This window comes from Tympanuchus pallidicinctus, unplaced genomic scaffold (genome assembly GCF_026119805.1).
Source record: "Tympanuchus pallidicinctus isolate F22 unplaced genomic scaffold, pur_lepc_1.0 scaffold12, whole genome shotgun sequence".
Taxonomy (NCBI): Eukaryota; Metazoa; Chordata; class Aves; order Galliformes; family Phasianidae; genus Tympanuchus; species Tympanuchus pallidicinctus.
Window position 1 is genome coordinate 16,653,761 of NW_026294637.1, and position 17,964 is coordinate 16,671,724.

At 42.7% G+C, this 17,964-nt stretch overlaps 1 protein-coding gene across 1 annotated transcript; it reads left to right on the top strand.

The window, feature by feature from the left end:
• Nucleotides 1–3,037: 3,037 nt before the first annotated feature.
• On the top strand, nt 3,038–17,191 carry CRABP1 (cellular retinoic acid binding protein 1). The gene is made up of 5 exons (XM_052671535.1): nt 3,038–4,262; nt 4,487–4,633; nt 4,947–5,125; nt 7,860–7,973; nt 16,879–17,191. The coding sequence occupies exons 1-5, from the start codon at nt 4,091–4,093 to the stop codon at nt 16,927–16,929; spliced, it is 663 nt and encodes a 220-aa protein (XP_052527495.1). The 5' UTR covers nt 3,038–4,090; the 3' UTR covers nt 16,930–17,191.
• Nucleotides 17,192–17,964: the final 773 nt, after the last annotated feature.

The window sequence follows — 17,964 nt, forward strand, 5'->3', positions numbered from 1 at the left end:
AGGCTTGATTTTCTTTCTTAGAGAGTCATCAGAGCAGTATGACCCCACCTGGTGAGCCCAGGAGACAGACTGGGGCTTCAGAGCACTCCTGTACATCAGCCTGTGCAAAAAGCTGCCACTCACAGCAGCCTCTGACCCTCTGCTCCACTAGCCTAGTCTTCCTTAGGTTGCCTGTGAGCAGGTAATAATGACTTTACTGCTTAAAGAGATCTTCATAATCTTTTTTGCAGTGGATGTTCTTGTCTGGACAGGAGCATCCCCAAAACATCATTTGAAGCAGTCTGAAATCTCAAGAGCATTTCAGCTTGGAATTAGCGGGTATTCTTTCAACTGTTAATGAGAGTGCAGTAGAAAATACAAGACACCACTGAATACATTCGTATTACATTTCACCCTTTGTCATGCTGGAGGTCCATGGTAAATTAATTTGGCAGATAAATTTACGATGGCAATTTGCCTTCCAGTTGTATAATTTATTCATGTCAGAAATAATTTATTATACCCTTCTTTAAGCCATTCTTTTTTTGGGGTACCACCTTAGTAAATAAAATTTATTGTTTACCCTGAGCCTTGTATGGCTTCACAGTGGTCAGTCAATAACCTCAAGGGGATAGTTTTGGTCACATTACTGGTCACTTATTTGGATGGATGATGAAGTGCCCTGGTCCCATCTGTACATATATTACTTTCTTTTGTCTTAGTGACACTGTTGGAGAGATTAATTAGGTCCATCTGCAGGGGAAGATCAGCCTTGGGGGATTCAGGTGAATAAAATAAACGCCAAGAGGAAAAAACTGCTGACAGGGGTGTTTTGGAAATCAAACTGTTTTCCATAGTATAAATGAGGAAATTACATAAAGAAGGGGCTTGAAAGAAAAGTGTAACTACCATTTAGTTTGGTTACTTCAGCATGACCTGATACGTATCTGCTGCTGTTGGATAAGAATCCATGATGAGGGCTGAAGTCCACGGACAGTATTCCCAGCTGTGTAAATTAGAATAGCTTTCAGATCTTAGTGGAGCTACCCTCACTTCATGGTGGTACAGATTTGAGTTATTTCTGACATGGTGATGTTCTCTGCTCTTCATTTGTGTGATCCAAGGTGTGAAGTAAGCTAATCAGAATTCCTATTCCGTCTCCTCTTTTCTTATTCTAACTATACTTGCTGTGGCTCTTGCACCACCCCTCTATTTTTTTCCTTTCTCTTGACTTCCTTTATGCTTCTTTTCATATTTTTTCCTTGTCTCTTTTTTCTCCTTTGAAAATAATAATAACCTAACAGCATTGATCTAACTGATATGATCAGAGCAAAATAGAATCTCACCCCTTACTGACTTGAATATTCTTATTATATGCGTAATTAGTTGGTGTAACTGGTACATAAGCCATTTGAAATTTATTGCAATTTAAAATATGTCTTTCTGTTGCCATATCAGACTAAGAGAGGATTCGTATACCACGATGCAGTGGGATTACAATCCCAATATTTTCATACAGTGGAAAACTGAAAAGAAAAAAAATCCTATGTGTTTTACTCACTGAAAGTTCAGTGTCTTAAGGACCTGGAATGTAAGAGTTGTTCTGCTCTTAAAGTTCTGTTGGAGTGAAGTGAGGCTCTTTATGAGATCGCAGTTCAACTCCTGCTGACTTTTTAAATGAACTGGTAAACGCAGAAAAATGAGGGAATATTTGTGAAATACAATGGGAAAACAAACTATATAAAAAGAGAGAGAAGGTGCATGCAGGAAGGATAACGTGGAAGAATGTAGGTGATTAATTCAATTACTTCATGTATATGAAGAACTTTTGGTGACAATGAAAACATTTGCTCTGGAAATACATGGTCCTGCCTCCAGCCTGTGCTTGCAACAGTGATCCTGAGTCTCAGAGGCACAATTCTGTGCGTGCTTGAATTTTGGGGCCTAATTCTAAAGAGCTGCTGAGCCCAGTCTGTAGCATTAGAAGGAAAGCTGCTCTATGTGTAATAAGGTGTGAACATGTGCATATTGTCAGACAACACCAGGTAGACACTCAAGAATGTACTGTATAGATGAGTTGGTAACTCACAGTCTTTAGACAAGATCATAAACTTAACAGAAATGTAGTTTGACTTAGATGTATTTGAGCTCCATGTGCTCAATGTGCTGACGTTGCAGAAGAGAGCCTTTGCCCCTGCAGGCTCTTGCTCCTTCTAGCTTGCTACACTTTCTAAATGAAGGGTATTCTGGAGGTTGTCTCCTGGCCGGCATGAGGCAGGTCAGTGGCCACAGCCCAACACCTTGACAACTGGTCCTACCTCTTAGAAACACCTTCACAGCCAACGTCTCCTGGAATCCTCCTTGTTCAGACCAGCAGTGCAGCAAACGGAGAGCAGTAGTGGAAATTAAGTGATCCTTTAAAGACCAAAATGCTCCCCTTCAAATCTTCTGGGCCAATTTATTTTCTTAGGTAGACATAGATGGTTCCCACTCAGTTTTGCTGCACTTGCTTATTATTATTATTATTATTATTATATCTCTGTCCTGCAGGTGCTGTGTTGCTTCCACTGGGGTCCACGTGTACTTATTTGTGGGATTCTGGAGGCAAGCCTGGATTATGGCAGTATGCTTTCAGTGGTGTAACTGGCAAGCTGAAACTGAGGCACTCTGCAGGGGGCTTCAGCACTGCTTTGTGGCAATACACGGATTTGGTGCCGGCTCATTGGGCCTGCAGCTTTTTGTTCGTAAGATTTGAGCCCACCTGCCATGGACATATCATTTCTCTGACTACTTTCTGATATTTTTTTTCCTGGTATTTTTGGTATTACTATTACTGGCAATTGTGAGTCTTGTGTGTTTTTGGTTTTTGCTTTTTGCATTTCTTTTTTTGGGGTGGGTGCGTTTAATTTTGTTTTAATTTTAAGGTGACTGGAAATCTTTAAACAAATTATTTCAGATAGAGAATCTCATTTACTACAAAACAAGAAATGTTTTGTGACTGGATTTGGTTTGGGTTTTTTCTTTTTTTTTTTTTTTCTAGAGGAAACTGATATTGAAAACAGATATTTCCCATCAGAATTTTCATTTCTTGGAATAAAATACATTTTCCGTCAGAATATGTCAGATACAGAGCTGTGCCAGGTCTCCAGGGTGTCCTAAAAAGACAGAGGAAAAAATTCAGTAGAAAAAGAGTAACTGCCAACAGAGAAATATTTGGTTCTGCCCTACAGTTCCGCCGTACTGGAGAAAAGCTTTTCCTGGGGTGGAAAATGAGAGCAAATTTCACTCTATAGAAACTGCAGAACTCTTCCTGCCAGATGGCTGCAGTAAGTCCCGGATCTGCACATTTTCCAGGGGTGAACACGTTTCAGACATACCTCAAGGAACCAGCTTGTTGTTTCATAGAGCGAGTGAAACAAGTGACGAATGGCTGCGCATGTAGCATGGAGCCAGCTCAGCAAAGGGCTTCCTATCATTAAAATACATCTGCCTCTGTTCTGAGCGGGACATCACCGCCCTCCAAATCTTGGAGTATTTCCTTATGCACAATAGCAGCAGAACTAGTCCATGTGTCTCAACCCATCAAATCCTGTTCCTCTTGATCATATGGATTAAATCAGCTACAGTGAGGAACATCAGTCCAGCACCTCTGGCCTGAAACTGGGGGGTTCCAAGCAGTGGAACCGATCGTGAAAATGCAGCGAGGTGCAGATGGGTGCTCACAGCTGCACATGCTGATGTTTATTTACATCAGCGAGACGAGGCTTGGTGTGCTTCTCCATGAACCGCTATGACCAGGACGGGCCCTGCTCCTCGGGATGCAGGTGGAACGCCTGGCAGCCCCTCGGCTCTATCCTCTACCTGCAGCCGAGCGATGCAGGAGCGTGGCTGTGACTACAGAAGCGTACGGGCTTTGCACGTGCCGCTGTCCTTCGCCCTACTCCGGCTCGGATCGGTGCGGGCACGGCTCCAGCCGCCTGCCCCGCGTAAGGCCGTGCCCCCGCCCGCACCTCTTTGGTGGAGCCGTCCGCGTTAGTGGTGCTGGGGTCGCGCTCGCCCCGGGTTCCAGAGGTGACACAGGTGTGCCCGGACAGCTCGGGCACAGGGTGTGATGGCGTGCTTCCGCGCCTCGGCCCAGCGAGGCTGTGAGCGATGCACCCTGAGCCCCCAGACTCCTCTTCCATTTGCGTCGCTCTCCGTTTTCCCCCGGCTGCCTCTGTGCTCTGTCATCGAGTCCTTGGCGCCCAGCGGCTGGTCGAGTGGCAATTGGGCGGCCCCAGGAGGTCTGCGGAGCAGAGAGTAATGGATGGATGGATGGATGGATGGATGGATGGATGGATGGATGGATGGATGGATGGATGGATGGATGGATGGATGGGGGGCTGCGAGGACGGACAGACGGAAGGCTGGGAGGGGGGACGGCAGCCTGGCGGCGTGCGCCGCTCCCGGGGGAAGGGCTGGGGGCCGGCTGGGGGCTGGTGGGTGTGACCCGCGTTCCCCTCCGCAGCCGCGGTCCGCCCCGCTCACACGGTGCCCGAGCCGCAGAGCGAGCAGCAGCGCCGCGTCCTCGCCGCCCACCCCGCCATGCCCAACTTCGCCGGCACCTGGAAGATGAGGAGCAGCGAGAATTTCGACGAGCTCCTTAAAGCGCTGGGTGAGCTCGGGGCTGGCGGGCGGGCTGGGGCGACGAAGCGATGGAAGGGAATCGGGTGGCCGGAGCAGTGCGGTGCCCGGTGCCGGCCGGGAAGGCTCGGGGCTGCGGCGCGGGGAAGGTGCCCGGGGATCGCGGGGCGGTGTCACCTGCGAGAGCCGGCGGCCCTGCCCGGGGATCTGCCGCACCGCTCTGCCCGGAGCCGCGGCTTCTCCGTGCGGGGCTGCGGCGCTGCCTTTCGGCCCCCCGCCCCGAGCCGGACCGGTGCTGGGCGAGCTGGCGAACTCAAGCTCTGCTTCCTCCCCTCTTCGCCCAGGTGTCAACGCCATGCTCAGGAAGGTGGCGGTGGCGGCCGCCTCCAAACCCCACGTGGAGATCCGCCAGGACGGGGACCAGTTCTACATCAAAACTTCCACCACTGTCCGCACCACGGAGATCAACTTCAAAATCGGGGAGAGCTTCGAGGAGGAGACGGTGGATGGCCGAAAATGCAGGGTAAGAGGAGAGCTGTGTGTACGGTGTCTGTGTGTGTCTGTGTGTGTGTGTGTGTGAACGCTGAGAGGTGCAGACCTGCTGCCCCGGCCCCGAGAGCCACTGTGTCTGCCCAGCTTCCGTACCAAACTCCTCTTAGATAGGATTAATGCATCTGCTGTCCTCCACCTTCTTCCTCCTAGAAACGCTGAGGGGGCGTCTTGGTGATTGCAGCTCACCTCACCTAACATTCTCTGGCATGCAGGACAGAGCAAAGCTGAAATCTGAAGGTAACGGAGCATGACAGGTGTTGAGGGCATAGCTGAGTATCTGCTTGCCAGCTCCCTGCCTGCCAGGGCTTTGTCCAGCTCTCTTTACCTCCATCTCTCTTAAAGACCTCACCCACAGTGAAGGCTCTTCCTGCTCCCCCTCCTCAGTGTGGACATGGGGAGCACTGGAGTGAGAGACACCTCAAGAGTCAGGATTTAGTGCACAAACGTGGCATAACCATTTTCCAAAAATCAGTTGGACAACTTCACAAACGGTTCACATTGGTTATTTGGGGCTGAAATTATCTGTAATTCCTTTGCAAATTCATGTTTTCAGATTGCTGGTTGGGTAGCAATGTAGGACACACTTCCAGACAGTCACACCAGCCACAGTTACAGCGTCTCCTTATACAGAAGTGCATCAGAGGGAGTGTTTGGGGTTTGATTCTCTGTGTAAGCCCCTGCTCCTCTACCCTTTGTAAGCCTCTTCAATGGCTGTGGAGGGGATATCATATTGTTAAGTCAGCAGGATCTGATCCTGGCTTCTTGCTGATGTAGGTACGTGGGATTGAGGGTACTGGAGAACTAGGCTCTGATAAGTGCTGACTTTCAAAAAAAGTTAACAATGATGAGTATGTAATCCTTTACCCAAGTACTTGACTCACTGACATTTATAAGATTGCCTCAGAAAGGTGTGTGAGTAAAGAGCAGAAATGTCCCAAATAAAGAATATGGTTTTTATGATAGCCTGTGGTGGTGCAACAGCCTATTAGCTAAGCTATCATCTCTGCTGATTCTTGGGCCAGCTTCTGAGACTGTTTGAACAATTAAAAAATCAGAGTAAACTTAATATCTTCAGTGCAGTTGTTGTGAATTTAAAGTTTTGACGAAGAGAGGCAGATATTGGAAGATGGTGAATTCTTAAATCAACCCCCTTCGTCTCCAGGGTGAGTTATCATATATTTTACAGTTTGTTCAGGAAATGTTGCTGGCTGTTAATTTGTCTTGCTCAGCAAAAGTAGTTTTTTCATGTATAATTCATACACAATAAATGTGACCTGCTTTCTAGAGGAGGATTTATTGCTGCAGATGGAAAAACAATAATTATGGCTGTAAGCTTTGCAGGTTAGAAAAGTCTGAAAGAAATGTGTTTTGTGAAGTAGTAAATTTTTTCCATGTGTTGTGAAATTATTTATAGTCCAGACTCAGGAATTAGTTGTACTGTTGGATTTATATGGCCAAGATGTGGCCATGGAGCAGAAATTGACAAATAATAAAATGATACTTCAGAATATAATTTGCAATACCTGGAAAAATTGCTAACTGGTGATAGGCTGTGATACACTTCATGGGCTGGAGGGTTTTGTTCTGCCAACTAACTTGATCCATTGTTCATAAAACAAAGAGGAGTCCAGTGCAGTTCACTGAACGGCATAGCTTCTATAACTGCCACTTGAGGAGGCTTGTTGGCTTAAAAACCTGCTGGTTTGGAATAAATATATAAGGTGAACAGCTAATTTTAGATCAAAGGAAAGGGTTTTTTTTAATGTTTTCCCCCTCAGAGCGTCTGGGAAGTGTTAACTCCATTTTATGCATGCATATGTGCACACATGTTTGTATATAATCATGGACTAATGAACGTCTCCCATGTGCTAGTTGTAAAGCAATTACTCACACATTCATTAAGGGCATCCTTCTGCACAGCTGTTCCATTGCCCCACAGAATAATAGTTCAGCGCTAGACTGAAAAGCAACAGAAAGTCAGGGCTTGCCTATTTGTGAAAGCTAAACAAAACCCTATATTTTCTTAACTTGTTTTTCTGTGGTTTCATAATCATTATTCAGATGCTTTGAAAAACGCCCGAGGGTATTTTCAATCAGCAGACCTAGAGCCTTAAAAAAGAAATACCACAAACACTGGAATTCTAACCAAGTTCCTGTAATGGAGCTGTAGCTGTGATTTATCCTGGGTCGTTAGTGCAATATCTGCTTAACATACAGTTAACTTGGCTCGGTGCCACACAGCACGGAAGGTTATAATGGCAAAGGCTGCATTATTTATCACCACAAAATGATACACAGTATTCTTGATGCTTTTACTCTAAGGGGACTTCGTAGGGACAAGTAATATGTCACATCAAACCAGTGTGCCAAGGTATTTGGCAATGTGGGCTCTGTATTATCATGTTTCTAAACAATGGTTTTCAGCATCAAGCGATTCAGGAGAACGGCTTTTGAGTTTGGAAACAAGTGCTGATTTACACTGAAAAGACACATCTACAATTACTTTGCTATTATATACTTATTACAATACAACCTTACAACTTAATTTTGATTTCATCACTTTCCACTGGCCCGTTTCCCTTTGCCTTTATCTGTGTTCTACTCCTTTACAGCAGTTATTCTCACTACTGCTCATTGTTGCCTCTCTGCTTCATGCTGCTGGAGAATATAATTAATGCTATTCCTAATGGTTTTCTTGCCTGCAGAGTTTGGCCACTTGGGAGAATGAAAACAAGATCTATTGCAAACAAACTCTTATTGAGGGAGATGGTCCTAAAACATACTGGACTCGAGAATTAGCTAATGATGAGCTGATTTTGGTAAGAACCTCTAACCCAACCATTGCGTGCACCGTGTTAACAGCTTTTTGTTGCTATGTAGCATGGCTTACTCCTTTTCTTAAATCTATCTGGAAAAACTGCCATTTTCATAATTCTCTGCAGTACAATTCACACATCAAATCTTTTTTCTTTTTTGTATTTTTTTTTCTTTAAGAAAAAATGCAAATTTATGCAGGTTCTCACTTGCATTTTATTGCTGTATCTTTCACCATGTTTTCACTGGTAGAATAATCATAAGTGGGCCACTCCTGCTCTCTACGTCCACAGTAACACCAAAGAATTTGTTTGATTTATTGCAGATTTTCTCTGGTGAGAGAGAGATCAAAGCATTTGACCTCATTTCTGGAGAACCTTCTTTTTATAAGCATGTGTTTAATGTGCTGCTTCTCATACACAGGCACATGGTGTATAGGAGACATGTGGCATGTTGTTGGTATGCTCTAATCTCATTCTGTTTATGAAGAACCACAATTCCTTCCCAATCTCTGCCACAACCCCCTACTCCTTGACCATCTCTCAATCCAGTTCAGAGCTGCCCCGTGAGTTTGCTGCAGATATGCATGATTGCACATTTGCTGTCAGCCAACATCCCCCCACTCCTTTGTGACCTTCCATATGGCAGCAGGGTTACTTCAAGCATTTGCAGTAGCACCTCTGCAACTGCCTCTCCATTCATGCCATGAATCATGAGCAGTTTCTTTATTTATATTGTACTTCTGTTAGAGTTGAGTTCGCTCTAATGTATATTTCCCTAGGAATCCATCCACATGCATTAATTAAATGACATCCAGAACTGAATATAGACACCATTTTTCAGAGTTACATGTAACACAGTTCAGCTCAAGTTCAGAATCTTTTATTTTGCATGTTCTTTCAAGTGAATTCTGGATAAATCAGTTGGCTGAGCTGTTGTGCCTCATTGGTTTGGGCATGGAAGAGATGCTGCTGGAGCAACAAGTAAAAAAACATCAAACAGGGAGTTTTTATTTCAGACTATCAGACTAATTAAACTCCTGCAATTTAAAAAACAAACAGCCTCCCAAACGCTTCTCTAAAGCAGTTGGAGCTCTGTTTTTAATAGTGCATATGAAACAAAAACAGGACCCAAACCTAGCCAAGTATAAATAGAAAGCTTTTAAAGTATTACTGTTAGCCCCGACTTCTTGGAACTGTTTATCCACCCCTTATGAGAAAGAGTAAGCTGCTGGTAACAAAGTGGAACTGGTTTTTGCTGAAAGAATACTGTAATTCTGGATCATTTATTTTGAATTAATCACTGACATCCTTTATATCATCCCAAAGTTAAGGAGGCAAAGTACTTTGATTTCTGCTTCATCTTTATATAGAACGTACCGAATAAAATGAATTCTCAACTTCAATTTTTCCAGCTTTCTAATACATTTTTGTAGTTTATTACTTTAACAATAAACTGTGGGGCAGCTGTTAAGGAAAGTTCAAGCAAAAAAAGCAGTTCAAAGCAAAGCAGGAAAGGCAATCAGAACACATTTCCCTCCAGGAGTCAGCAACATGAACGCACCCAGCTGGGGTAGAAGGGTGAGGCTGGTTGAGAAAGCAGAGCAGTACAAAGATTCCAAAGCCATCTAGCTTTTTTTTTTTCCTCCTGCATAATCAGTCTGTTGAGCTTTTCTGAATTAATTCTTTTTCAGATCAGGATGTGCATTAGAAAAAAACTCCTCCTTATTAGTATTTTCAGTTATAGGACCACTAACAACTTCTGAGAAGTGATTTTTACTGGTTCTCTTCATTGCCACTGAAATGTACGCATTCTTTCTAATCTGCATATGTCTATATTCAACTTTCTGCCATTGTGTATTATGTACATTGAAGAATCTAAACAACATTCCTAACATTTATTTTTGCAAATACTGATGAAGCCACCTCTTAGAAGAACCTTCCTTTTGCTAGGCAAATCCCTCAAGCCCTTCAACATCAAACAAGTTATTTTTGAATCATTCTTTTAGTGCTTCTATAAGCCCTTCTAATTTATTTCCTTTCTAACCTATGGATGCCAGAATCACACATGCTGTTCTGCTATCAGTCATACCTGATGCAGTAACAACTTCATCTCCCCGCTCTTACCTGAAGACTTTCTTAATTAACTTTTGGAAACTCATGTTCTGCTGATCGTGATCCCAGGTAATTTTCCTGGCTTTTGATTCCCTGGGCTGATCCCTTTCTCCTTGCCTGCAAACTGGGATTATGTTTTGGTAGGATTTTACTGTGGCCATTGTGAAAACATAGTATTTGCTTCCAAGTGGTCGAGATCATCCCCCCTGTTTTTCACTATTTAATATGGTATGCAGTTCCAGTCTTCTGCCTCCTTTCTAAAGCATAATGGCCTATTTTGCTTTGTTAAATATTAGGCCAATACTTGGTTCTCAAGACATAAAATTTCAAGTCCCTAGCATCAAAATCTTTTAAACATATGAGTCAGGATGTTCAAAATGTTCTGACACCCTGAAGCTCAGTACTGAGGTGTTCCAAAGAGTAATTGTAGTGAGTGTGAGGTCTCTGCTTCGTTTGGAGAAGTTCGCCAAGGTGAATCCATGTGGGAGGCTTTGTGTTTGAAGGAAGGCAGAAGGGAGTAAAGGAAGCTCGAGTTCTCTTTCCTGTAGCCCCTAATTTTAGAAGCCTGGAATGTTCCACCTAGATCATTCTCTTTAAAGGCTAAACTACTCAAAGGGTTTGCATGAGGTGCACCTCTTGACTCTGATGGGGAGCAAAGTAGGAATAGGAGCTCTTAGTGGGAAATTTGGGGATCCCTTTCGAGCTTTTGCTTCTCAACTGTGTTTGCATTCATCATCTCTCCAGGCTTTAATTTAGATTATTTTATCTCATGCTTAAAAATCGTCCTTGTGTATGAGTCTATAGACTCGTTGTGTCTTGCTTCTTCCAAACTGATATCACAATGGGATGTCACTGTCTCCCCCCCCCCCCTTTCTCCCTTGATCATCCCAGCTATTTTAGGGATCCTTAGGGCCCAAAATTCACACTCATGTAGTTTTGCTCCCTGCATCAATTCAAATATTTAACAGTTCCCATCTTCACTCTTCTCAAACCTTCTTACTTACCTAAGAAATTTTTTCTCATCCTTTATGGGGAGACCCTGTGATGTAGCAGTTTAAGAACTCTGTAAAGCTGATACTTTTCACACCCTCTGCTCCTGCTTCTCCAGCCAAAGAATTCTTTCAACAAGTCATCATTCTCCTTCCTAGCTATTAATGCATTTGCAGAAGAAATCAATAAAACTCATCTTCTGTGTGCAAAAAGTTGCAGTAAGGAATCTAAGCTGTGTTAGACTTCTCAGGCATTAATGGAAAATAGGCTTGAGGCAATAGGTAAGGAGTGAGGAATGGGTTTCACTCTGCTAATAGTAGCTGCATAAATCTTGGTGCTTTGCTGCATAATTTTTAATCTAATGTGCTACATGGCTTAGGGGGATCATTAGATTATGACATTTGCCAAGTGGATGTGCTTTTCTTTTCAACGCAGCATGTTCAGTAAAATGCATTTATTATCACATATTAAAAAAAAAAAACAAACAAATCATTGTTGAATTGTTATGACTATCATAGATCTAAAACAGAAACCTTATTACTATATAATTACCAGTCTTTTCTGGATTTTGTCAGAAGATTTTTCTTGTGTTCTTCAAAGATATTCCCCTGAAGCAGTACGGTGGTCTTTCATGGCACATGATGCCCTCTGATACATGATGCTGGGAACAAACTATTCAGTTAGCAAAAGTTTCCTTTAATTTCAGGTGCCAGTTATGTTCATCTTTACTTCTCCTGAACTGCTTGCAGAATGGGGAATGAGATGACTCTTATTGGTAGCATAAATAATACTTGGCTTGTATTATGGGAGGCATAGAGCTAAAGTCCCACTGGAAGAGTCCTGTTAGCAGAGTGAGGGATTTATGACCAAGCCCTGCTTTATAAAAAAGGTGCTGCAAATGTACAAGAACATTCCAACTGCTTTCATCAGTGATGTTAATGATAATCTCATCTGATGCACATGCCAGGATGGCAGTGCTGCATTTTTAGAAGTAGCAAATAATCCAGGTTAAAAAAGGAATATTCAGGCAAAGGAGGATGATAAAGATCAAAGTCCAGATTTGCTTGTTGTGACTGTGTCATATTATTGGACGTCAGGTCTATAAAGCAGAGGTATCCTTGTTTACCACTCAACTCAGAAGCAACTTGAATTAGCACTTGGGCAATCAAGACTGGAATCTAACACAAAAGTATGTATTTCATTTGCCTGTCTGAAAAGTAAGATCTGGGATTTAGGCTATTCTAACATCTTTTTCCCTCCCTTTTCCTTTATAGTCATTAATATTTTTGCTCTTGCTGTGTGTTTTAATCAAGGACACTAATGAGCAATCAATCACTTGTGTAAGTCAGAACAAAAGGTCTGCTCTTACAAGCTTAAAGGATGCTGCTTCTGAATGCTAGCTGCTCAAATGAGAAACATTTCTATATTTTTACTCTATCTGCCTCAGTGCTTTCATAGCTGCTCATGCCTCTGCAGATTTTAATTTAACCTATAACACAAACATTTTAAGTGGATGGTTACTGAAGAGGATCTTTAAAAACAGCCTTAGACCACATTTGACACAGTTCATGTATCACACAGGGGTTCTCAGAATCAATTATAGCAAGGGTCAAAGATCAGCACATTAGGGGGAGTTCAAGCATGGTTTGTGTTCTCCTTTTCCTTCCTTGATTAAAAGTGGTGAACTATGGAGTTTAGATGAGTGAGTGAACATTATTAAATGATGTTGCTGGATTCTAAAGTTAAACATAGCAGGTGAGAAGTGCAGATTGGGAAATATATTTTTCAGCTGAATGGTGAGATTTGTGATGTGCCTAAGCCTTATATCAAACAATGTTCAACTCCCTAAGTAGTTTAAACTGTTTTTTAAAGTTCTGGAAGAATTATCTTAAACACAATCAGTTATCAAAAGGAGGGACACCTCATGGAGGTCACTGGGGGTTTTTGCTGCTGACCTCGCTAAAAGCAGCCTTGATAAAAGTTCTGAGAGCTGTGATCGTGCACACATGTGTGTTGCATTTACCTAGTGCTTCATTTTAGTATTTACCCTGAGGAGATTTAAAAGGGGAACTTGTAGACTTGCAGCCCTTGCTCACCAGTACAGCTTGATCTGAGGCATGTCCCAAACATGAAGCAGAGAAAGAAGCCAAAGCCTTCTATATGGTGGATGCATCTGACCCTGTGGATGGCTCGTATAATATCAGCTGCAGCTTCAGCGGTTGCTGGGAACTGGCTTAAAAGACTATGTTCTTGTCTCTGCCATTCATTTGCTGCACTACTCCGAGGCAGCTGTATAATACAGCAGTTCTCAAATACAGATACCTTGATGAATGACCTGATTTTGCATAGTTTTGTCCTGCAGAAAGTGAAGTTGTATGTTGGGTAAGCTTGTTAGTAGCATCCGAGTTTGAAAATGAGGGCTGCATCTTCTGTGACTGTTCCCAAAACAATCAATCTCCTTGAAAGACTATGGCACTCAGAGGAGAAAGGAAATATATGATATGGCTTTCTTGTGAAGATTTATATTTTTATGCTGCATAACGTTAGTTTGTCATTGTGGATGAAGTGTCATCATCTAGTGATTTATAGATACCTTCATCTTGTTAGGGAGTGTTGCCTCTGTGAGTGTACACACGGAAGTCTGCACGTGCAAGGCCTTTTCTGGGAATGGAAAGTGCTGTTCACTCATGTAGCATCTTCTCCATTTATTTGCTGATGTATTCCCTCTCTGTTTGTAAGAGGTGGCTCTGCAGACTGGTCAGTCATGAGCAGAGAAGGGGATTTTTGCACACACCCAGGCAGAAGTGATCTTTCCCAGGCTATTGCTTCAGTGACAGTTTTCCTGGTGGTACTGTCTGCTCCACGTATCACAAAGGTTCCGCAAGACATGTTTGAAAAGAAGGCCTTTACAAAGCAGATGGACTCGTACAATAATATATACTGCCCTGTCATTTTCAGTTAGTCTCTAATGATGTCAGCACTCATGAAATCTCGAGTGAACTGGAATAGATGAATCTGTTGGATTATCCCCTTGTGCAGCACTTTCTTTGCAGTGCCCTTTTGGACTCTTTTAGCCACAAATTATGACAAGCTAAGTGAAGAAAACTCTTCTGTAATTTACAATCCTCTGTAAATTGCACATTTAAAATCCTGTTTTAGATTTAGATAGAAGCCTTGTAGCATTTTGTAAGATTAGTGGGTTCTTTGCAATCTGATGGGAGTACGGTGTTTGAAAATCCTGCATCTTCTCATTAGTTTGGAATTTAGCTTGGTATTGCTGCACTCCTTTGAGCTGATCTGATGAAATTTCACCACCAATTAGCCAGGATTACCCTCTCTGCTTATCATATGAAGTTCTGATCTTTTCAGTCATGGAAGTCCGTAAAGTCTGCTTGTTCTGACAGGAGCTAGTGCTTCATTCCACTCTAGAGTTGGACACATAAATACTAAGCTTACCCCTGATAGAAGGATGTAAGTGTGAAGGATGTAAGAACAACAGCCTTTTGTTTCTGATCTTCCCCTGCACTTGGGCCCAGCTGTTCATTAGACTTTTCTGTGATTAACCACAAGAAAAGGAATGCAGCAAGTTTGAATGTGTTCCTCTTTGCATGGCTTAGCAACATGGAGTTTTAACAACAATGCTTGCAAGTTACATTAAGAGAGGGAAACTCCTTTTACATTAAAACCACGTACATAACAATGACAATCACAACCATTTCTTTATGCACTCCAGCATGGAAATAAGAGCAGTGAGGACCCAAACTTCACTATGCTTAGCAGTGCCTGATTGTAGCACAGGAAGGCAATGACTGCCAGTGACTTTCTAGTCTACACAAAATCTCAAGCTCTGTATGGTCTTGATTCTGACCGCCTGTCTCCAGGAAAGCTCCTGCTAAAGTAATTGTACATTTGTGTATAATTTTGGAGATGCCAGAGGAAGCCAAAGTGAGGGTGTTTGCAGCTGCTGCTGTGGGCATGAGGGCACTGCTGCATCCTTTAGTGTTTGTTTTCAGACATTTTCATGTAGAAGTTAAAAATGTATATGAAGATTAATATGATCAGCTCTTTTTACGCATGGAAACAAAGCCTGCATCTTTGTTATTTCTCTCCATCCAAAATACTACAAGGCTTTTTTCCTCAGTAAAGTGAATAAAATATGTGCCAGAGGCAGTTTCCAAGCCAAATCCTTGTGAAGAAATATTGGCCAAAGCAAGCATAGGGAGCATAAAAACAAATAATGTCCAGCTGAATTTTCATAACACTCTGGGGTAGGTCTTAATTATATTTTTCAGTGAGACATTGGCAGTTCTTACAGCCAAGCATCCCATCTCGCAGCTTGTTAGCAGTGAGCTTGGAGCTGGCGATGTCAGTGTAGCTGAGCATGCAGTGTGCTTGTAGCTCTTTTGCAGGCAGTATTTCCTCATTCTTGGACACTTATTTCCTTTATTTGTAATTGCTTGCTTTGATTTTAGCCTAAAGACACAAAGCTACACAAAATGATCTTGTGTTTAGGTGGCTTTCTGAGGCAGCTGCCACAATCTCTGTCGTGCCTTAATGTCCTAATAATCGTACTGCAATATGACTGCTGTAGAATTGTCTTCTAAGTGCAGTACTGCAGAATGAAAAAAAAGACAACACAGGCTTTCAGATGCATATCTAAAACTCTGTTTCTGTTCATACTGCACGGCACAGTACCAACTCTAGTAAGTGGAAAATCCAAGTATGCTGAGGCACTGAATCTGCCGTGAGAAACAGGATGATCATAGAATCAGCGAATGTCCCAAGTTGGAAGGGACCTATAAGGATCACTGAGTCCAACTCCTGGCTCCTCACAGGACCACTCAAAAATCAGTCCATGTGTCTGACAGCATTAAACAGACACTTCCTGAATTCTGGCAAGCTGGGTGCCATGACTGCTGCCCTGGGCAGCCTGCTCAGTGCCTGACTGTCCTGTTCCTGATCCCCAACCTGACCCTCCCCTGTTGCAGCTTTATGCCGTTCCCTTGGGTTCTGCTGCTGGTCCCTGTAGAGAGTAAATTAGCCCCTGCTCCAATGGTAATGACACACAGTCTGCATTAAGTCAACAATTCTCAGATGTGCAGTGATCAAGCATTTGTGAGATTTCACAGTTTTTGTCACGTGAAATGAGTTCCATCTCCACTACATTTTTGTCCATTATATGCCCTCATTTCAGACCCCTACCTAGCTAACTAATTCACTGGTTAAATCAGTGTATCCTGGAAGGAGGCTGTGATTGACGCAGCCCACGTTACATCTTGGGAGAGAAGGTTCCAGTAGCCAAGCATGGTGTGCCAACATCTTGCAGCAGCATTATGCTCACAGGTTGTTCTTACACACTCACCATTGTTGCTTCAGTGGCTTCATTTGAACTACTCTGATTTACACCTGCAGATATCAAAGAATACCTTTCTAACATGCCATCCAGTCTGACTGCACCCCCAGCATTTCCAGTTCAAAGTGTTGCAATTGTTTCTAACTATAACAGCAGTACATTCCAAATTCTTTTTCTTTTCTCATGTTTATTTATAAATGCATGCCAAGAAACTATAGAAGGAGGGAATTTCTGAGTCATTTATCATTCTGACAAAATTCATGGTGTCTGGGAAAAGAGGTCACCTGCAGTGCACTTCTTGTCCAAAATGATTCCTTTCTTCAGTTTCATCTGTCAAAAGACATAGGAAATTGTATTTCTGCTGTAGATCTACTATAGTAAAAGTAACTTTAAAAATGATGTTAAGTGTTTACTGGTTCCATTTGTTCTGATTGATTTCTTTTTCTTTTCCAGACCTTTGGTGCTGATGATGTTGTGTGCACAAGAATTTATGTAAGAGAGTAAAAACATCCATTTACTTGTCACCTGGGATGAAGTGGAGAGCTGGAAAGCCCCAGTAGAATGAGTATTTGTGTGTGCTGTTACTGATGCGGTGTTGTATGTGACCGTGTGTGTTATATCTGAATCTGTATCCTGTTAAGTGTATTTTACTTTATTTTTCATCACAGATGTTACTCCTTTCTCACTTTTATGCGGTCATTTTTTTGCGTCTGCTTTGTATTCTGTAGTTGTCATTTGCAATGGTTTTACCAATTATTAAACTTATTGGGCATAACTCACAGCTGCTTTGGGGTGTTTTTAATAGCAAACTCAGCAGTGCTTTGATTAGGATTGAAGCACTTCTTCACCTCTGTGGAAGTCAGTGTGGAATTTCAGTGCTGTTGGCCAGACTTTTGCAAGCTGCAGGTTGCTTTCTCAAACCCAGACGCCTGCTTCTTTCCTTCTTCTGACCTGTCACTGTGCAAGGGGCATCCAGGAACAAGTCCTGTGATCACTGGGGCTGTGATTTGGCAGAACGAGACAAGACCAGGAGAGCTCTTTGCTCTTTCTAGTTGCATCTCTGAAGGATGATCAAGGAGAGAAACTGTTTTTACTTTGAACCGGCAGAGGTTTGCTTTCCTTGTAGAAATTCTCGCTAAGCAAGTACAAAGCACAGCTGTATTTACAGGACAAATAATGCTGCGATCAAAACTATTGCTTACTGTCATCACACCCAAACGCATCAGACCTGATCAGAGAGCCAGGAGAATCTGGTAGACTTTACTCATGTTGGTAATAAAAAAAAATGAAGCTGGGGAAAGCTACTTTTCTCCTGTCTTCTCACCCGTGACAAGGAAGACATTACTCAGATGGACCAGGAACTCTCCTGTTCTTCAGTGTTTGAATATCTACAACTAGACAGTAGGAGCACTACTGATTGCAGTGCACTCTCCAAGCTTATCTGACCAATTTTCAACTTTGCAAAAATCATTTCTCTGCTTCACGTCATTCAATCATAGCAAACTGTGAAATAGCTCAGAGGTAGCACAGTGTATGTCC